The sequence below is a fragment of the Scylla paramamosain genome, chromosome 28, assembly GCF_035594125.1.
Source record: "Scylla paramamosain isolate STU-SP2022 chromosome 28, ASM3559412v1, whole genome shotgun sequence".
Taxonomy (NCBI): domain Eukaryota; kingdom Metazoa; phylum Arthropoda; class Malacostraca; order Decapoda; family Portunidae; genus Scylla; species Scylla paramamosain.
The window spans coordinates 14,652,622-14,675,160 of NC_087178.1; the positions used below are offsets into that span (position 1 = coordinate 14,652,622).

At 36.1% G+C, this 22,539-nt stretch overlaps 1 protein-coding gene across 4 annotated transcripts in view; it reads right to left on the reverse strand.

Annotated features, from left to right (window-relative positions):
- Positions 1 to 2,761: 2,761 nt before the first annotated feature.
- LOC135114978 (aminopeptidase N-like) overlaps positions 2,762 to 22,539 on the reverse strand; it is a 33,219-nt gene continuing 13,441 nt past the window's right edge. For all 4 annotated transcript variants that reach the window (XM_064031318.1, XM_064031321.1, XM_064031320.1 and 1 more), the window contains 12 exons: positions 22,074 to 22,295; positions 21,184 to 21,386; positions 20,207 to 21,012; positions 19,601 to 19,682; positions 18,900 to 19,083; positions 15,641 to 15,977; positions 15,247 to 15,389; positions 14,819 to 15,009; positions 14,240 to 14,410; positions 12,655 to 12,798; positions 12,357 to 12,438; positions 2,762 to 3,479 (listed from right to left, as the gene is read on the reverse strand). In XM_064031318.1, the coding sequence (XP_063887388.1) occupies positions 3,309 to 3,479; positions 12,357 to 12,438; positions 12,655 to 12,798; positions 14,240 to 14,410; positions 14,819 to 15,009; positions 15,247 to 15,389; positions 15,641 to 15,977; positions 18,900 to 19,083; positions 19,601 to 19,682; positions 20,207 to 21,012; positions 21,184 to 21,386; positions 22,074 to 22,295 (2,736 nt within the window). In that variant the 3' untranslated portion in view covers positions 2,762 to 3,308. The remainder of the gene's footprint in view (positions 3,480 to 12,356; positions 12,439 to 12,654; positions 12,799 to 14,239; positions 14,411 to 14,818; positions 15,010 to 15,246; positions 15,390 to 15,640; positions 15,978 to 18,899; positions 19,084 to 19,600; positions 19,683 to 20,206; positions 21,013 to 21,183; positions 21,387 to 22,073; positions 22,296 to 22,539) is intronic.

Sequence of the window (22,539 nt, forward strand, 5' to 3'; positions counted from 1 at the left end):
TATAAATTTACCGGTTTTACTATGTCTTTTAATATCTGAAATCAACTTTGTTCGAGAATAGAATTATGGTACTGCAACTGAAGCAATAACGAGTTCAAATTTTTGTTCAGAACTGATTTGTTTGAAAAGGGAGGCATTCGGTAACCAAGGTTCCGTTGTGTGTGTGTGTGTGTGTGTGTGTGTGTGTGTGTGTGTGTGTGTATATATATATATATATATATATATATATATATATATATATATATATATATATATATATATATATATATATATATATATATATATATATATATGCTCATTAGGGAAAATAGGCCATTAACATTAATGGCTTGCTCAGTAACATTAATCTAACCTGATCATTAACCTTACTGTCCAAAATTCTCTTGCCTGATAATGTTAATGGCCTATTATTCCTATTGAGCATGATGTATATCAATCAGTCTATCTATCTATCTATCTATCTATCTATATATATATATATATATATATATATATATATATATATATATATATATATATATATATATATATATATATATATATATATATATATATATATATATATATATATATATATATATATATATATATATATATATATATATATATATATATATTAAAACAAACTGGCGACCTCATTAGTGTGATCTGGCAATACAGCTGGCCATGAAAAGGGTGCAGGAGTCATAAGGGACCCTATAAACCCATGAGTCTACATGGGAGTGGTTCAGGGAAGTTAGTTCAGTTGCAGTAGCTGTGGGAAGGGGCTGGAAATTGTGGTCATAACAATATCTTCATGTGAATGTATTTCAGCAAAACTTATCAGTTGATAACTACCTTCATTAGTGAATTATGCTATAAAAGACAATTTGGGTTTGCTTCTGGGATACAGGCATTGTTTTATTAGCAAACATGTGGTTCCATGATATTTTAGCTGCCTCTGCACAATCCAGTGTGGGTACAGTGGCATTTCTGTTGGTATGGTTTATTACTATCAAGAATGGTAGAGTGTTGAGGTTAGTTGTTAGTTGTTGGTTTCTCAATGCTATGAACTTTTTTGCTTACTTCCTGTTAGATCCATTCTCATGTCTTGTAATAGTTTAAGAAAAAATTTGGCAATCTGTGTTAGTTTTTTTTTTTTTGGAATGAGGATTCACCCCTTCTCTTCTCTCATGGCACTTCCTTGGTGTCTGGTCTGCCTGCCTTCAGATGTCTGCATTGTTAGCATGTCTTGTTGGTGTGTCTCTTAAGGAGGTCCATCCTCCTATTCATTCCTGTTGTCAGTAATAGGTTGTCTTAGGATGATGCATCCTTCATTAAAAACACCTCCAGTTTCTACATGTGATTGTATGGAAATGGATGCATTACACATCTCAGTGTGCCTTCTGTGGAGTTTTGGGTGTGTATATGGACAGTTATGTCCTAATTAGTCATATCTACAAGAGTACTTACATATTTTCTTTGTTTAGTATCATCTGGTCTTGTTCTTGTCTGCTGTGTTCTTGTGTGGGTTCATTGGGTGTTTTGTTGGCACCTTGTTGCTTTCTCTGTTGAATACCACTCATCTTGTTTTATGACATTGTTTTTTGTAGGAAATAAAAGTCCATACATATAATGATTTTTTTACATCTGTTTCCTGTTTCAAATGTAATACTTGCATAATTAAGATTTCTATTGGAATGTTACTTGCAATAACTTTTTTTCCCTCTCACTCCTCTGTTTAGAAGATGCATCTGGTTTGCTGGTACAGCCATATGGAGTGCTAACAACTGTTGGACCAATACAGCAATCTCGGTTTTATTCTGCTTTCAGAGGATGAAGTGTGCAAGAGAAATGTGCAAACTTCCACAGAGTTGTCATTCTAAGAACTTCATTGAGTTGTAAGTATATAACTGATATTGTAATGTTTTGCACTGATCCAGGTTCATGTTCACTAAGCTTCATACTCTGCTTTTGCTATTGTACCTCATATCTATTTTTATAAGTACATCCATATACTTCATCTCAATTTAACTCATATAAGTTTTTGGCAAACAGTTTGTAAAATAAAGTGATGGTGGGCTCACTTCACTAGGCATTCTTTTTCCTACTAATGGTATGAATCATGAGGATTCAGAACACATCTAGATAATTCCTGTATTAGTGCATCAAAGGCAGGTGAAAGAGATGAAGTTGCAGAGTCAAGCATTCTCTTGCTAGGATTTCTTTTCTTAAATATTTAATGTAAGTAACTGAACCACTCTTGAAGTTGTGCACAATTGTAGGTTGAGGAATCTCTGAGGTGTAGTCTGTGGGAATTACCACACAACCATAACTGGGCTCTTGTAGAATGATTGCTTGAAATTTGCATTCCAAGGTAAAAGTCATTGTTTATATGCATTTTACTGCACTTTCAGATGATGAAAGGGTTTTCTTTTCTTTCTTTTTTTATTTATTAGTTATTATTATAATTATTATTATTATTTTTTTTTTTTTTTTAGTTCCAGTGGTTTTCAATAAAGTCTTGTCATCTGATCATTTTCTGCTTCTGAAGGTGATTTTGGGATGGATTGTGGTCATAACCCAAGTACATTAGTATATTATCTTAAGGATAAAAAGACAGCAGTATTACTAGAGTGATCTTTTTATACTATGACTTTGGGTTTAATACTTTTCAGTAAGGTTTGGTGCTGCCATACTGATTGCTTGCTTTTGTCAATTATCTCTTAACCTATAGAATAGTTTGTTCTCCAGGTTGAGCTATTTATTGCAAACACATGAACACATATTCCATTTTATTGCTCACATTATATGTAGTGTTAAAGCCAGTCAGCTAATACCATACCTTGTCAGAACAGAGATAACAACAACAGTTATAATACAGAGGTGTTTAGGTTAATAACATGCTACTTTAGATGAATGACTTGTCTACTGGTGATGAGATAATTCTAGTAGTTTTATGTGAGACTGACAGATAGGGTGTATTTGATGTAAAAAGTACCATTGGCTTTTGATTACAGCAAGTACTGCATATCATTCAGTAATACCGTAAAAAAAAAAAAAAAAAGATAGATGCGATTAAGAATATCTAGAGCTAAGTAAAATGCATAAAATGCAAAGGTAAGAGTAATGTAAAGCAATTAAGATTATAATTGTTCTCAGGGAAAAGTCATAGTCAAGCAATTAAATGAAACCAAAAATTGATAACAGATTATAAATATAAGCCACAATGGTACTAGCAAAGACAGACAAATCTGTCCATCCTAGTATATACCATATTAATATCCCATTGCTACAACACACACACACACACACACACACACACACACTTAAGTACTCCTGAGTGTTAACAGATAACCATGATTTTCCAGCCACTCAGTGATCACTTGCCTGTTTTTGTTCATCCATTCAATGTTGTTGGCAACAGTCTCAATAGCCTGGGATACAGCTTGCTTAACAGAGCCCAATTTGTCTTTGTTGGCAGACTGGAACTGTTTGAGCTGTAAATGGACACAAAACATATTTATTGAGTGTTTTTGTCTTTTTTAAGTACACTCTAAGTTAGAGGCCACACATTGTCTTTCATGACACACCTTTTTTTTCTAAGAGAAGCTTCTCTTCCCCTCCAACCCCACAACTTATGGTCTTTGTGGGTCAAAGTGTGACAGTGTTCAGTGTGGCTGGTATTGATAATATGAAAAAAAATAAATAAATTTTGTTAGGAGAGCTGAATTAATAGAAAATTAGTTTGGTTGACTGATACTTTGCAGGTGTAAGGACAGATACCTGTTACCTAAGGACATAAGAAAATAGGAGGAGCTACAAAAAAAAAAAAAATCAGGTCTATATGGATATCAAACATACCTGCCTGGCTCTACCTATCATCCCCATCCATTGTTCTTGGAAAAATTTATTTGGCTGGAGTAGGATTACATACGGTATGTTGTATGTTTTACATGTACTTAAATTCAGGACTTGAATTATTCATTTATTTAACTTAATCTACTTTAATTTAATTGACTTTTTTCTTTTAGTGGTGTAGGTGTTAGTGCATTTCACTCACACCTCAGAGTCCCAAATTTGGTAGGATATGTGACAACGAACATGATTCATTTCAATTTAGCATTTGTGGCAAATGTGTGTTATGGCAAATGAAGAACCTATGAGAAGAAGTTAATTGGTTCCAGGGAACCAGAAAACAATATAAGTTCCACAATTAAAAAAAATAAATCATCATAATAAGCACATCTGCACTACTACATTTGAGATAACACAACAGATATATACAGCACCCCGCAGAGTTTCGCCCCTAGTCCCAAATTCTTTCCGTCCTCCCTAGTCCATTACAGGGATGGGATGTGACAGGGAGGGAGGTTTGAGACAGGACAAAAAAAAAGGAAGAGGAAAGGAGAAAAGGGATGAAGGGACAGGCACCAAATAGGTGAGCAGTGGCTTCCTCACAGAAGTGTGAACAAATGGAATTAACTCAGTAAAGACATTGTCAATGCTGTAACTGTCCATGCTTTTAAGACCAAACTGGATAGATATAGAGACAGGATACTATGGGATTACTCCCCTCCCATAAACCACAACTAGGTAAATACAACTAGGTAATCACACACACACACACACACACACACACACACACACACACACACACACACACACACACACACACACACACACACACACACACACACAAACACACACACACACTACTTTGACTTGAAGAAAGCGTTTGACAAAGTACCACACCAAAGATTGCTATGAAAGATAAGAAATTATGGAAAAATTGGAGGAAGACTGCTGGAGTGGTTGGAGGATTATCTGGATGATAGAAAGATGAAAACTGTAATACAAGACCAAAATTCATCTTAGCTGAAAGTAACTAGCGGTGTCCCACAGGGATCAGTGTTGGGACAAATAATGTTTGTAATATATATGAATGACATAACTAAAGAAATAAATAGTTATATGAACTTATTTGTGGATGATGCTAAGCTGATGAAAAGGGTAGAAAATGTAAATGACTGTATGGTACTGCAAGATGATTTAAATGAAATAAATAGATGGAGTAAATCTTGGCAAATGAAATTCAATTTAAGTAAATGTAAACTAATGGAGTTTGGTAAGTGTAAGAAAAGAATACAATATCATTATGAGATGGATGGTGTGAAGTTAAAGAAGTCAAAAGAGGAAGTGGATTTGGGAGTAACAGTTACTGAAAATTTGACTCTGGACAGACATATTGATAAAATTACTGGAGAGATGATGAATTTGTTAAAAAGAATAAAAATGGCATTCTCATAATTGGATAAAGAAATGATAAAGTTGTTGATTTCCATGATAAGACCAAGATTGGAATATGTGGCAGTGGTGTGGTCTCCTCATACAAGGAAGAATATCATAAAATTAGAAAGAATACAAAGAGCAGTCACTAAGATGGTTCCTGAGTTGAGTAAATTGACCTATGAAGAGAGATTAAGAATGTTGGAAATTCTTACCCTTAAAAACAGGAGAGAGAGAGAGAGAGAGAGAGAGAGAGAGAGAGAGAGAGAGAGAGAGAGAGAGAGAGAGAGAGAGAGAGAGAGAGAGAGAGAGAGAGAGAGAGAGAGAGAGAGAGAGAGAGAGAGAGAGAGAGAGAGAGAGAGAGATTTGATAAACATCTATAGAATGATAAATGGTATGGAAAATGTAGACAAAGAAGGTTTTATAAATTTGGACACACAGAGTACAAGGGGACATAATAAGAAGTTGAAGAAAGTTAACTGTATAAGAGACATTAAGAAGCATAGTTTTCCTCACAGAGGTGTGAACAAATGTGATGAACTCAGTGAAAATGTTGTAAATGCCAAAACTGTCAGTGCTTTTAAGACCAAACTAGATAGATAGAGACGGGATATTATGAGATTACTCCCCCCTCATAAACCACAACTAGGTAAAACACACACACACACACCACCAAGTCACTCAGCTGACTGGACGCATCAACAACAGTTCCATAGATTTGCCTAGGTTTGGTTGTACAGGGGAGCCAAACTTTGAGTCCTCTCCATAATAGGGACTTTTGCAAAGGTGTGGATGTAGGGGAAAGTGAAGTGATATCATGGAGTGGACAAAAGGGTGAAATGGGGGTGTAGTACAGAGGCAAATACTGGTAGTGACATCAACCAGGGAAGATGGCAGTTTTTTTTTTTTTTTTTTTGAGGGATTTAAGAAAGAGGATATCAGTATTGCACATATGAATAAATGAATGTGGGAAATTGAAGAAGAGAACATGAAAATACAAGAAGAAATACATAGCTTAACAATGATGATAAAGGCATGGAAGGGAGAAAAAGAGGTGGGTGGTGATAATGTAAAAAAAAAAAAAAAAAAGTGATATAACAGATGAAGAAGAGGGAGATGGAAAGAGAAAAGAAAACAAAGAACTGAGAGAAGAGGTGGCAAAAATAGTGGGCTTAAACAAGAAGTACTGTGAAGAAATCAAGAAACTTAAGGAAGAGAATGAAAAGTTAAAGAAAGCTCTACAAGAGGGGTTATCGGTGGAGAAGTGAAAGAGTTAGTGACAGAGGAAGTAAAAAATTGGAAAGAAGAGAGAACAACAAAGATAATAAGGCAATAGCAACAGGAACACAATAAGGATGTGGAAAAGCAAGTGATTAAAATAATAAAAAAAAAGTAAACTTGTGAGAGACATAGTACAGAGAAATATGTGTGTGGTGTTATTTAGGGTCAAGGAGAAGAACCTACCCATGAAAATAGTTAGAAAGAAAGAAATGAAAAGGGCTAAAGAAATTATTGGTGGAGGAAGGAGAGGGGATAATTGAACAAATTGAAGAGGCTTACAGGATTGAAAAATATGATGAAAAATGGAAGAATGACCAATGAAAATAAGATTCATGTCACAAACAGCAGTGGAGCATGTCTTGCAAAGAATGAAGGAAATATGGATAAAAAGAGATATGAACCATGAAGAGAGAGAAGTAAACGGAAAGAGTTGAGAGAAGAGGCCCAGTCAAAAAAATGAGGAGAGAACACAGGAACAAGTGAGGAACATTTGGAAAGTTGTGGACATGAAATTGAGGAAATGGTAGCAAAAAGATCCCATGAAGATCACCAAGTGGAAGGTTAAAAATTTTGTATACAAATGTAGGTGGTCTGGTGTTGAGCATATTGGAACTTAAAGACTATATAAAGAATAATAAACCAGATGTGGTATGTTTAATGGAAAGGAAACTAAAAGAAGAAGTAAAGTTGAGTTTTGCAAAGGAAGCACATGGAGGAGAGACAGAAAAGGAAATGGAGGAGAAGGAATGATGATAAAAGAGGATATTGTTGTTGACAAAGCGGAATATGGTGATGGAATGGCAGAAACTTTGAGTGTTGTGATTAAGATCAAAGGAAGAGAAAAAAAGGAAAGTTATTGTGACATACATGCAACCAGAAACAAAAAAATAGTATAGCGAAAATGATAAGTAACAAAGTACTCTTAGTAGGCGACTTAAACACTAAAGGAACTGGGAGGAGATGGAAGTGAAAGAAAATGTTGAGTCATGGAGTGTAGAACTTATGCAAACCATGATGGTGAATACAATGAGACAGTGAGTGAATGAACCTACACGATGCAGAGGAGAAGAACCATCACAGTTGGATTTAGTGTTTCCAAAAACCCAAGATAGTAGACCAAGTATACAGTCAGCGACATTCGCTATTGGAATTCCCGCCGATGTGAGTGCCACGTTGCACAAACTGGCAACTTGCCCCTTCTCAGTCTGAAAAAATCTGCCAGGAGAAAATAGCTACATGGCAACTTAGATTAGCCCTCATATGTTTTTGAAAGCATAGAGTAATGGATTCAGTGTTTGACACATTTTTATAAGGGAAAGTTATCTTTTGTGACTGTTCCTTGTTTTGGCTAACAAAACGGCTGTGTTTGTTTTAAACAAAGTGTTCTACTGAAGTGATGTGTGATGCCTGAAAATATACAGGCTACGATTACATAGCACAAGTGTTAGAGTTTCACTAGAATGGTGAAACAAATTTAAAAATATGCCACAAAACTATTGGTGGTGAAGAAATGGGGCGATGAGGGATGTAAGGATGTGTCTCACCACAAACATGGTGGTGGGGTGCCCCAAAATATTTGACAACACATTACATGGTATCAAGGGACAGGTAGAGGTATATCCTCAGCTTACAGCAAAACAACTAAAAAACAAACATTTTGGGGCACCAAAAACTATGTTTGTGGTGACAGTCTTTTCATTGCCAATAGTTATGTAGCGTATTTTTAAATTTGTTTCACCATTCTAGTGAAACTAACATTCGTACTATGTAACTGTAGCCTGTATATTTTCCAGGCATCACATATCACCTCAGTAGAACACTTTGTTTAAAACAAACACAGCCATTTTGTTAGCCAAAAGATAACTTTCCTTTATGTCAAAATGTCAAACACTGAATCTGTTATTTTGTGGTTTCAAAAACATTTGAGGGCTAATCTAAGTTGCCATGCAGTTATTTTTTTCTGGCAGATTTTTTTTTGACTGAGAAAGGACAAGTTACCATTTTGAGCAGTGTGATGCCCATGTTGGTGGGAGTTCTAATTCCAAATGTCACTGATTGTACATTGTTGGAGTTCAATGGGAAGAATCTATCATGTGACAATAGAAAGGAGGAAGAAAAAGTGTTGCACAGGAAAGAACAATACAGAAATAGGAGACAGAACTATACTGAGGCAAACTTTGCGGAGCATAGTAAATTTTATGGAAAAATTAACTGGAAAGAGCTATTTGAAGGTAAAGTAGTGCAAGAAAATTATGAGATGTTTTTGAGTAAGTATAGAGAGGGGGTGCAACAGTTTGTGTCAAGTTATAAAGTGAAAATCAGGAAACATGAATGTTATAATGCCAGATGTATAGAAGCAAAAAAGAAAGAGAACTGGGCATGGAAGAAAATGATGAGACAATTGAATAGAAATACTAGAGAAGAATACAGAAAGGCAAGGAATGAATATGATATAGTAAGAAGAGAAGAAGAATGAAATTTTGAAAGTGACATAGTAAGTAAATGCAAGGAAGAGCCCAAACTCTTCTACAGATACATAAATGAGAGAATCAAATATAGTGTTAGTATAAGCAAGTTAAAACGGGAAGGAAGAATTTATGAAACTACTGAAGAGATGAGTGAACTAATGAATGAGAGTTTTCAATCTGTGTTTACAAAGGAAACCAATTTTGTGGCACTGAAAGTGGTATCACAGAATGAAGGAATACAGGAGATACAAGTAATCAGATAAGAAATAAAAAAACTGCTGGAAGAGCTGGATGTTAGAAAAGCAATGAACCTGATCAAGTAAATGGATGGGTATTAAAAGAATGCAGAGAATAAATGGAGGAACCCATATGGGATATAATCAACAGCTCACTGAAAGAAGGAAAAGTACAAAGTATACTGGCTAACATAGTGCCAGTATACAAAGGGGGAAATAAAATGGAACCATTAAATTACAGACCAGTGTCATTAACAAGTATTGTAAACAAGCTTTGTGGAATAGTAATTGAAGACAGATGGGTACAATATTTAGAAGACATGATAATTACAGAAAAGCAATATGGATTCAAGAAAGGCAGATCCTTTGTCACAAATCTACAGAGCTTTTATATGAGAATAATAGATGGAGCACTGAGATGGATGGAAAATTTCTTGACAGAGAACTGAGAACAGTGGTAAAAGATAAAAAATTATCATGGAGGGAAGTCATAAGTGGAGTACCCCAAGGTTCAGTACTTGCACCAGTCATGTTTGCAGTCTATATAAACGATATGACGGAGAGTGTGAACAGCTATACGAGCCTTTTTGTGGATGATACAAAGTTGCTGAAGAAAGTTGAGAGTGCAGAGGACTGTGGAACATTACAAGAGGACCTGAACAAGATATCAGAGTGGAGTTATAGATGGGAAATGGAATTTAATTTAAAGAAGTGTAAGGTAATAGAATTTGGAAAAAGTACAAGAAGAGTAAAAGGAAATTATGTGCTGAATGGTGTAAGGTTGAGTGGAGCAGAAGAGGAAAAGGATCTCGGTGTTACAGTGACTGGGAACCCGACCCCGGAGAGACACATTAGCAAAATTACATGAGAAAACTATAACTTGTTAAGAAGAATAAGGCAGGCCTTTGCATATATGGATGAAGATATGGTCAGGAAGATGATCGTGTCACTGATAAGACCTAGACTAGAATATGCAGCAGTAGTGTGGTCACCATACAAGAAAAAGGATATAAGGAAGTTGGAGAGAGTTCAGAGAGCAGCTACGAAGATGCTACCAAGTATCAGGAATTTGTCATATGAAGAGAGACTGGAAAGGCTACATCTACCAACATTGAAAAAGAGGAGAGAAAAGGGAGACTTGATTGCGATATATAAAGCATATGAGGGAGTAGAGGAGGTGGACTGGAGTGACTTAATGGTCTGGGATACATGGGACACTAGGGGACATGGGAAGAGGCTGAAGAGGAGTGCTTGTAGAAGAGATGTCAAAAATTATAGTTTCCCATATAGAAACATTGATGTATGGAACAGTCTGGATAAGGAGATAGTAAATGCAGAAAGTATACATGGATTCAAAGCTAAGTTGGATATTAAAAGATATGGAGATGGGACAGCACGAGCATAGCTTTTTTCCCATAAAGCACAACTAGGTAAATACAAGAGAAGGGTGGATGGCTTGATGCAGTATACCTGGATCTCAAAAACTGCTGGAAGAGCTGGATGTTAGAAAAGCTATGGGACCAGATCAAGTAAATGGACGGATATTAATATTAAAAGAATGCAGAGAACAAATGAAGGAATCCATATGGGATATAATCAACAGTTCATTGAAAGATGGAAAAGTACTGGGGAGATGGAAAAGAGCTACCATAGTGCCAATATACAAAGGGGGAAATAATCTGGAACCATTAAATTACAGACCGGTGTCACTAAATAGTACTGTAAGCAAACTTTGTGGAATAATAATTAAAGACAGATGGGTGCAATATTTAAAAGATGAAAAGATAATTACTGAAAAGCAATTTAGATTCAGGAAAGGAAGATTCTGTGTCATAAATCTACTGAGCTTTTACACGAGAGTAATAGATGGAGTGCAAGAGAGGGACAGATGGGTTGATGTGGTATACCTGGATCACAAAAAAAAACATTTGATAAGTTCCATACAAAAGCCTTATGTGGAAGTTAGAGAATGGAAGAGGACTATAGGCAGCAACATTGAGATAGATGGATGATTATTTACAAGGGAGGGAAATGAGAACAGTAATCAGAGATATTAATTCAAGTTGTCTTGAAGTGACAAGCAGGATACCAAAAGGATTTGTGTTGGCATCTACTATGTTTCAAATATATTTAAATGATATGACAGAGGATCAAAATAGTTATGTAAATCTGTTTGCTGATGATGCAAAAATAATGAAAAAAAATAAAGGATGAAAATGACTGCAAAGAGTTACAAAAGGATGTTGACAAGATACATGCATGGTGCCAAAGATGGAAACTAGAATTTAATACCAGAAAATGCCATGTGTTGGAAATAGGAAAAGTAAAAAAAGACCTTCATGGAATTACAAAATGGGAAAAGAAATAATAATGAAAAGTAATTAAGAAAAGATTTGGGAGTAATGATTCAGGACACAAAAAGCACATAAACAGGATATTCTGCTCTACATACAGCTTGTTAACAAACATTAGGGTGGTGTTTAACTATTTAAATAAAAAAATGATAAGAAAATTATAACAAGCATAATATGTCCTAAATTGGAATAAACTGCAGTAGTTTAGACTCCACATGGAAAAAAAAGATATACAGAAACTGGAAAGAATACAGAGGATAGTGACAAAGATGGTACCAGAATTGAAAGACTTAAGCTATGAAGAAAGACTTGAAGAGATGAGATTACCAACACTACAATATTGAAGAGAAGAAAAAGAAGAGACCTGATAACAACATACAAATTAGTAAACAATATAGAAAGAATAAACAGAAGTGACTTGGTACCATAGATGGAGGAGGAAGAGAGAGATGTATGAGGGGACATGGAAAGAAAATAAAGAAGAGTGCATGTTCGAGTGACATCAAGAAATGGGAAATCTGGAATGATTTGAAGGAAGAGGTGGTTGTGGCAAACATTGTACACATGTTTAAAGAGAAACTGGATAAATATTGATATGAAGACAGGATAAAATGAGCTTTGGCTCATGCCCTGTACAACACAACTAGGTAAATAAACACACACACTTATTTTAAATTGAGATCTACATGACAACATTTTAGACTGTTTCTTAGTGAAACCATTGATAAAGTTTTTTGGTATCTAATTACCTCTGTTAAGTATAGGTCCTTGTTCATGCCATTAGTTGTTCCTTTTATCATCCACTTGAGACTGGAAAAGCCTCTACCCATGCTGGAAGGAGAGTCATAATGTATGAATGAGTTATCATATAAGTTTATGGGAAATTAATGTCACCCTTACTTTTTATATGATAATGATGTATGGTTATACATTTAGCTGTGGTACCTTGTCATGAAAATTGAAAGGCAACAATATATATTTTTCATCCATATAATGTAAGATCTGTCTTTTATACTGCATAATTTTGAAACATTGTGATATACTTACTAATCAATAATATCATCCAACTGATCTCTTAAGAAGGTCCAAGCCAGGTCTTGTCCCACAATGTTTGAGGCCACAGAATAGAACACCCTGACTACATCTTGCTTTCTGATCCCAGTGTCTTTGGTGAAGGCCATCTCAAGGTACCTGGTGAGCCGCTCATTTGGGTTATTAAACATGGAGCTGTGACTGGGGGGAGCCTTCACCTTTAATATCATATATTTTGTATTTTACAGTAGCCATTGTATTGTAGGACAAAGTGTCAACAGTTCTGCTACTGTTTGTTCTTCAGTTGTGTTTGCATTCCTTTGTGAGATGTAGATGTGGAATGAAAGACAGAAATTAAGGATCCAAACAGTTGAAATGAGTTTCTTGAGAAGTGGTTATGTGTGATGAAAGGATGATGAAATGAATGAAAGTGCATATAGATATATTAAGGATCCAAACAGTTGAAATGAGTTTCTTGAGAAGTGCCTATGTGTGATGAATGAATGATGAAATGAATGAAAGTGTATATAGGTATATTGTAATTGATGTTCAAAATAAAGGTGAAGAAATTATGTGTAGTGATTGTGGAGTTAAATGCAGCACTTTGAAGTGGTTTGGCCATATGGAAAAATTTCAGAACGTGAAATGATGAGGAAAATATACTTATAAGTATGGTAGATGTAAGAGGTACAAGAGTATAACCTTTAGTGAAATGGGAGGCAGATGCTAGAGAAAAAGAGGACATTTTTTTTATGATAATTTTTTAGTTTTTAGGAACACCCATCAGATATGGGTAGATAGATATAGATTAAATTATTTCTCAAACTAAAAGTTAATTATGTATAATATACTAGAGATGGAAGTGGATGAGTAGAAAACATCCACTGCAGCAAAATTAAGTCAGTGAAAAAAATTGATGCTGGGAGATGACAGCACCAATGTTTCACACATCCTGTATAATGTATTTGCCATTGGCTAAGCTGATCTAGAAGCTGTGGCCCTTACAGCTGATTGGTGCCTTTATAATGCTCTTTCCACTTCCCCAGTATTTTCACATTTACAACATTTTCAATTGTATTATCAATTAGCCTTCCTTTAAGCTAATTTTAAAAAATATGGTATCAATACAAAAGCAACAATACAATATAAATATGAATCCCTCAGAAAACTAGGAACAAATAACATATATTACTTGCAAAAGCACATGAACATGACTGTTAATGCTTACCACAGACAGTTTCTACAATTATTTTCCTACATACTTTTGTTTCCACAATTTTTGTGAAGGATTGATACTTTGATACTATTATTTTCATCTTGATATAAAAAAAGTTAGTACAGGCAAGGCTAGATGATAATGTAATAAAAAAATATCCTAAAATATAGAGAATTAGCAAAAAATAGTGAGAGCATTATGAGTGCACCATGTAACTGACCCACAAAAATTAGGAAGGAGGCAGGGGCTTTGGCAATTGTAGAACAAGGAAGATACATAAAGTAATAGAAAACAGAATCTGATATTGCTTTACTCTGCCTGTTTTTCTTTATAATGAAAAAATAAAGGATCATGATATCCTGTAGTAGAATATCATCATCTCACCTTGACAGAATCCACAACTCCCTGGAGCACCCCAGAGCCGAGAGCAGTCTGCTCTTTTCAGAGCCAACATTTGAGTTGAGGTATTGATTCCATGCAAACTCCCATTCCTTGTCCTTACCAGCAGCTATGGCAGTGCAGTACACCACATCCTTCAGGTTTGGGGAGATGATGCTGAAAATTGTGAAAAATAACAAACATTTTCCATTTGGACAGTCTAGAAGAAAATTTTGTTGGTAGCATATATAGACACATTAAAAGAATGAATGCATCATGCAGTCCAGTTCATGCAGTTCAGTTCAGTTGGCAAAATTATTTAGAGAATGTGACTCAATAGTTCATGGGAAAGATTTATTTTCTTGGTCTCATAGAAGAGAAAGAACAAAAATATATTTACAAATGGATTATGAATTTATGATAGCCATGAAAATAATTCCTGCTGCTCTGTGGGGCACCTGATGATTATGTTTTACTAACCTTTGAAACATAATTTACATTTTTCTCCTCTGGAATCTTTGAAAAATAATGACTTAACAGAATGCCTTAAAGATTATTTCACTTCTCCTCTCAATGTGCTTTTACCTTTTGTTCAATGGGTTCATCATCCACTGATTGAAGAGGCCAACAGACTGGTTTACACAGTCTTCATGACCCAGCTTGCAGGCCCAACTGAGTATCTTTACTCTTTTGTGCTGGACAAGGTGAGGGTCAGTTAAAGAGTCTCGGAACCCAATAGACTCGTACTGTGGCTCAAGCAGATGGAGCAAGAAATTCTGAGGGTAATGGGCTAGTTAATGGTGTGAAGTGGAATGTTTGCTGTGATGATATTGAGCTGGTGTATGATTTCAGTGCTGACCTCATGAATCATCATTGGTTTGATATTGAAATTTCAATAATGTTACAAAATAAAGTGGATGGAAAAGAGATAGTTCAGTTTGATTGCAACTTGAGCTGTGATATGTATGTAATTTAGAATCCAATTCTTAAAAATAATGCTATGAAATATGTACCTTAAGAGATCCATAAGTTCCAGTGCGAGAGAAAACTTTATCAATATAAGCCAAGTTATTTAGAGCAGTAGCCCATGGCGTGTATGAAGTCTCACTCTTCAGATATGCAATGAGTTCCATCGGCAAGGAATATGACAACTGACCTGAAAATACAATGTCAAAATTCATGGACTGCAAAATTGCTAAAAAAATCTTTGTGACAGAAAACACCTATACTTTCCACTAATTAGTGCAAGCCTAGACAGCAGCCAGAAAATGTCCACAGACACTATATGCATTTAACAACTTCACTAAGATTTTCATTCATATTGAAGCCTGGAAAGATCAAATGTGCATGTTGGGGAGAGATGGTGGCTGAACTACATTGTGACCAGAAATAAAGCAACAAAAGTACCTGCTTGTGCCAAGTTGAGCGCATCATCTATGAGCTGCGCGCGGTTGTTGACGTGGATCTTAGTGTGATCAGCTTTGAGTTGCTTGATCAACTGCTTCCAGTTGTTTTCGTCGTAATTGACTCTGTAGTAGCCAGTCTCCTGTACATTGAATATCACCCACTGACTACTATCTGGGAGGGACCGGATCGTGATCTTAGAGTCAGTCTTTGAGAGCCACCTGGAGGGTGCTGTCCTACTGAAGTCAGCAGTGGCCTGTGTGGTGTGGGAGAGTGGCACCCACCACCTGTAGACATGAGTGTCATTGGAGTTGGCGTCTTTGCTCAACAGGAACCGCTCCTGGTGAAACGAACAGTGATTTAAATTTTTTTACATTATTTATGGTAAATCAGCTATAAAATAATCTATTACATTAACTGATATCTGTTTGAGAGATGTCATGGCAATGAAGGATGCTGGGCCATAAGCTACTGCTAAATGCGGTGCTCATCTAAATGTGTTCTGGTGTTCCAGAAATGCTTATGTCTGCTCTCCATGAGCACAGCCAAAAATTTGTATTCAGTGACTGGTATTATACTCTGTTATAATCTGGCTGTTTAACAGCCTAGACACAACTTTTAACACAATAAAGAAATGAAGTACAAAAGCATGAATGTGACTAATGAAAATAAAACTTTTATTATATAAAAACATGATTATATAACTTGATAATATCATATTGACCAATCACTAAGATGTTAGATATGTCAATTATTTATTCCTTTTCTTTATTTCATTATTATTTGACATATCATACTTTTGCCTAGGAACTACACTGTTATATTTTGCAAAAAATATTCACATAAAGACAGAAATGCATAAACAGAAAGTATGGTTGATGAAAATATGATAGTCCTCTGAACATCTAACTATTTTCACTGTAATAAAAATAATTATATAATGAAGGTAAATTTGTTCATTTGTCCCCTATAAACTGTAAAGTGTTGTTTTGATATACCTTTTTAGTTGCAGCTAATTTTTAAGTCACAGAAAATTTTGCCCAAAGTTTAATGTAACAGGCCACTGTAGTAAATACAATGTTGTTTTGATAGTTGTAGCTAATTTTTAAGTCACAGAAAATGTGACATCTTAGTGATTGGTCAATATGATATTATCAAGTTATATAATCATGTTTTTATATAATAAAAGTTCTATTTTCATTCATACATCAGAACAGGTGTTTGTAAGCCTCCTGCTGAGTAGTCTTGGATTAAATTGGAAAAGTTCAACACCCTTGATTTAGTGTATTTCACAGTGAATAGGCAAGTGAAGACAGTTGATGCTGTCCTAAAGAGCTTCTGAAGTAGTTCATGGTGATTTTCACTTAAGGAAAGATTGCTTTCCTGTACAGCTTGTGGCAAACAAGTGCAGCCAATGAGTGATTTCACTGTTGGAGAATTTTTGTGTCATGTTTGTGCAATATTTGGAGGTTCTCTAGCTTAGGAGTACTGTCATAGCTTGAGGTGAGAGAATTGGATGATTTCTCCCTTTAATTACTGATTAGGCCAAAATGATCATCAAGGTCCTAGTGGTTACTGGTCAGCGTTGATTGCCCTTGTCAATACATTTGGACCTCCTTATGTCCTCCTTGTTAATATTAAGGCCGCACATAGCCTTACCTCCCTCATCAAATAGCTTGCCATAGCACTCCAATTCCTCCTTAGGATCCTTCAAAACAGAGCTAGCTATGGTGTTTTACCTCTGCTAATTGAGGGTACCTGAGGAAGTATTAGTCTAATTTTCCGCGGAATGACTATTGCCTCCATGTTAGGGACCTTTCTCTGTGTGCTGAGTCTGGCATGGAGGTATACAGTCCTCACTCTTTCTCTCACCCAAAACATACATGATAAAGAGGCATCCCACAAATAGTACCTGAGCCTTTCATCTCCTGAAACTCATACACTTTACATAACTGACCAGAATCATACCAACACTGTTCTGCAATTAGCTAAAAACTTTGGCTTTAGAAAATGTCAAAACCTTTCCAGATTTAATTTCTCTTGTGACTTCTGGCACCTAGTCAAAGATATCTCCAACAACTTTTTATTATTCCCTCCTCTATTTTAGCTTGATGGCATCACTGCCATCTCATTTATCTCTAAAGCTGAACTCTTTACTCAAACCTTTGCTTATATTTCAACTCTGGATGGTTCAGGGCTTGTTCCTCTTCAACATCTATCTTTCCTTTACCTTACATTCATTCTGTTCCTAGAAATGGTGATCACTCCAGCCCTTCATAATAGCATCTTATTGCTTTAATTTCTAAAACTCTAAAGTGTTTTAATTTATCTACCAATTTACAATCTTACATCTGATTGCCAATAGGGGTTCTGTCATGGCTTTTCTACTGGTGATCTAGCCTTCTTCTCTGAATATTGGTCATCTTTTTGGGACTTTCAGTGTTGCTTTAGACATATCAAAAGCATCTGACAGAGTCTGGCACAAAGCTTCAACTTCCAAACAACCCCCTCCTATGGGTTCTGACCTTCCTGTAACTTAATTTTAAGTTTCCTTTCTGTCTGATCTATTGCTGCTGTAGTAGACAGTGTTCTTGTAAGTCTGTTAACAGTAGTGTTCCTCAGGGTTTTGTCATGTCACCCACTTTCTATAATTCATTAATGATCTTTTAAGCCAAAATTACTGTCTTCTCCACTCCTATGCTGAAGATACCACTCTGCTCTTCTCTGCATCCTAAAGTCAGGTATCTTGCTTATGTTTCTACTTCTAAAGGCTCCTTCCCATTTCAAGCTGAACCTAATTTCATAATGATCACTATTACCTAATTTTACTCAAACTTCTACCTGTGTGTCTGTTTTATTTCTGTTTGGTAGAACTATATCTTAAATATTGTTTCCCCTTTGTGGGTTTCAAGATTATGAACTTTAAAAGTTATCTTGAATTACTTTTAGAAAGTATTCACTGTCCCCACTATTAGATCCAGTCAATATTCCTAGAGTTAAAATCTAATACATATACCTGATTGTGTTTGCCTGCACTATTTATCTCTTACCATAGTGAACTTGAACTTTCTTGAGTAATCATCAATGACCTATACACTAATTCCAATAACAATGTTTGTGTTCCTTTCTTGACATCAACCCCATACTGACTTTGTGATCACTCTCATCATACTGCGTGCTCACTTGGTATTAGAGGGACTCCATCACAGTAGATATTATGATGATAAAATTATGTCTCTTCCATTCATCTCCAAGTCATTACCTGTGTGACTGTGGCTGAGGCTCCATCAGCACTTCGCATGACTGTGATCACAGGATAGCCCATCTGTAGTGTCCATGTGTCCATGATAGTTTTGACAGTGACACACTTGCCAAGTGTCAAGTCCTGATGGGCTGCTTGTGTCAGGAAGTCCCATAAATCATCTTGTTCAGCATTGGCATATGCTCTATTTAGGAATGGGAAGAAGAGAAGCATGAGGATAGGTGCCACATCATAGTACCTTTACATGGTCTTATATTTAGGGATAGTTTATTGTGTGCATATCACAGTTCATTTCAGGTGCATAGTCACAGAATATTCCTTGACAAAATCTATGTACCAGATTTGCATTCCCTGTGAGAGGGATAACTGAGACAAGTCATTAACATGCACATACTCAATCTCACAAACCTTACTCCATAGATATTCCTAATGAATAAAATAATAATACATCTAAGCCTATAGACCTCTAGGGGGCAGGAGAATAATCCCTCCTGACCATAGTGTGTGAGGGTGGGTCAGTTGTGCAGCATTGAGCTTCAGGGTGCAATAGCAGAATCAGTTTACTTATGCTACACAGGCCCATCCCATTTCCTACGTCTAAGCTGAGTGGACCAGATGCAGGCAAATCAGATCATATGTAGAATGAAAGAAGAAAACAGAAAATGGCTGCTATAATTGGGGTCATGTATACAGCTGCTCACTTGGTTTTCAGGTAGTTAGTGAGACCCCTGCGGAAGGTTGCCTCCGTCAGGAAAAATTTCATCATTCGGATTATTGAAGCACCTGAGGGGTTAGAAAGGCTGAGTTATATATTTGAGTAAAAATGTTGTCTGAAAAAAAAAAAAAAAAAACATTTGTGCAGTGCCCAGGAAAAGTGAGGATATGCTATAAGTAATCAATATTTTGTGAAAAAAATATTTGTTGGAATAGCTGTATGCATCATGTTAATAATTATAATGATAATAATAATAATGATAATAATAACAATAATAATAATAATATTAATAATAATAATAATAATAATAACAACAACAATTAATGATAATGATTAATGAATGTAATAAAATAATATATAATAATAATAATAATAATAATAATAATAATAATAATAATAATAATAATAATAATAATAATAATAATACAAATAATTATGATAATTTGATTTTCACTTAGAGGCATAGAAGGCCTAAACCAAAGAAATGGATGAAAGTGATGGAATATCTCAAGAAATAAAGTTTTGGAGATGTACAGCACCACACACATTTATCTCAAGGTCTGTATTCTACAACTAGGTAAACACAACTTACCTTTGGCATAAGAGATGGTGTCAAATATCTCATATATCTCATCAGGATGAGCAACAGGGATGCTGATGGGATGGGAGGACTCAAGGCAGTCAAGTCTGAAAGCCTTGTGTAAGTCTATCATGATGAACTGCTCCATCATTTGCCACTCTGGCTCAGCATGGTCAGCCCCCACATACTCTATGAAGCTTGCAAAACCCTCATTGAGCCACAGATCTGTCCACCATTTAGGAGTTACCAGGTTCCCAAACCACTGGTGAGCCAGCTCGTGTGCCACAACTGTTGCCACCCACTGTTTGTTGTAGGCTGAAGACACCTTTGGGTCATAAAGCATCGCTGTCTCCCTGTAGGTGATGAGCCCCCAGTTCTCCATGGCACCGGCTGCAAAGTCTGGGATGGCAACCATGTCTTGTTTTGGGAGTGGGTATGGAATACTGAAGTAGTCTTCAAAGAAGGTGAGGATTTTTGAGCCAATTTCAAGTGAGTAATTTGCCTGGTTGATGGCAGTCTCTCGTGCCCACGTCCTGAAGGACACTCCGTTCTGTGTGGTGACCTCCTTTGATGAGAAATCAGACACAAGGAATGCCGTAAGGTAGGTGGACATGGGAACAGTGGTGTTGAAATGGTCCCACATCCACCCCTGCTGACCTTCTATTGGCCGGCTGTTTATTTTGGGCATGTTGGAGATGGCGAACATGTCTTTCTCCCTTGCCAGGAACACTTCAAATGTGGCTTTCATGGCTGGCTCATCGAAGCATGGGAAGGCTCGGCGGGCATCTGTTGGCTGGAACTTTGTCACAGCAAGCCACCTGTGGCACAGTGAACAGGTGCTTCATTCTGTGTTTGTCAGTTTGCATTATTAGTGGATAATGAACATTATGTGTTACATGGAGCCAATAGTTTGTTCTGATATGCCCCAAGTCCCCACTGTTTACATTTGATTCTTGTTACATCAATTAATAGATTCCATGCACACATACCTCTTTATTCCATTTGAGTCTGTGTATGATGACCTGTAGAAACCGCGTAGGTGGTCATTAAGGTAACCTGTGAATTCCATAGACAACACATATCGGCGGCCTTTGGTCAGTGGTTGTTGGAGGTGGGCATGGTAAAACTGGCGCTGGTTGTCGTATGTCTGCTTAAGGATGCTGATCTCCATTGCACTTCTGGTATCCACTATCTGTATGTATTATTAGCAGTGGTGAGCTTGGTCAGGGTAATCCACCAACTTTTTTCTTCAGATTAGTGTCTGTACTAATTATGAAAAGAGGTAGCAACTCATTTTCATTTCCATAAACTTTAGTTCAACTAATTTTAAATTCTTGAATCCAAAAGTTATACATGTTTGTCAATGCTTATTTGAATGATGTATTTATCATATTTTGTATTATTATATAAGGCAATGTGAGGAGGCTGGTACACTTGCACAAATATCCTATATATCAAGATAATGCTGTCACAAGGCTCCATAATATACTGTATGTTTGTCATTCATTGACTGAGAATGTCTGCCTACACCATGGGCATGGTGGTCAAGATGTTAATGTCCAAAGAATGAAAAACTTAGAAAATGTTTTTGCAAACATGAAAAAAAAAATGTAGGCATACCATTAGGTTATTTGCAAGGGTTATGAAAAGGAAAAATGTGTCTATAGATGTGAATTAGAGCTTTAAGGGATTGTATCCTCCTGCCAGTATTGATATATGGATCAGAGACTTGGACATGGAAGACAGAAAAATGACCTTTCCTGTAGAAGTATATAAATTTGGAACAAAATAACATGAAGGTAGCAATGTCAGCAAAGAGAAAAACTGAAGACAACCATGTGGTGTAGCTCAGACCCTAACAAAGTAAATGTGCACACACCTTGACTGTTTCATTGTGTGTGATGATGTCAGCCATATGGAGGGTAAAAACAGAGGTCTCTGTCACCACCTCCACCTCCACCTGTACATATCCATTGATGCTAAAATTTCCCCTGATGAAGGGCTGAAGTTGAAGTTGGTAGTGGAAAGGTCGGAGGGAAGCGGGCAGTCTCACATCTGTGACTTTTGTGTTTGATGAAAGTGAAACCGTAGAGTTGCCATCCTAGGAATAAAAGTTCATTGGTAAAATGAAGTGGTGGAAGCATTAGTGATAATACAGTCTTTATTTCCAACTTGTAAGTGAAACCTGAGGTGCTTTTTGTATTGTCACTGTTGACTGAGTAGTGCCTTAAGATAACCTATCTTCTATTTAGCCACTACAGGGTTTACTTTCGTTCTCATGGTGGGTTACAGGGTTGTTTTGAAAAATTAAATTTGGCTAGAAATAAGGAAGATAATGTAAGTTG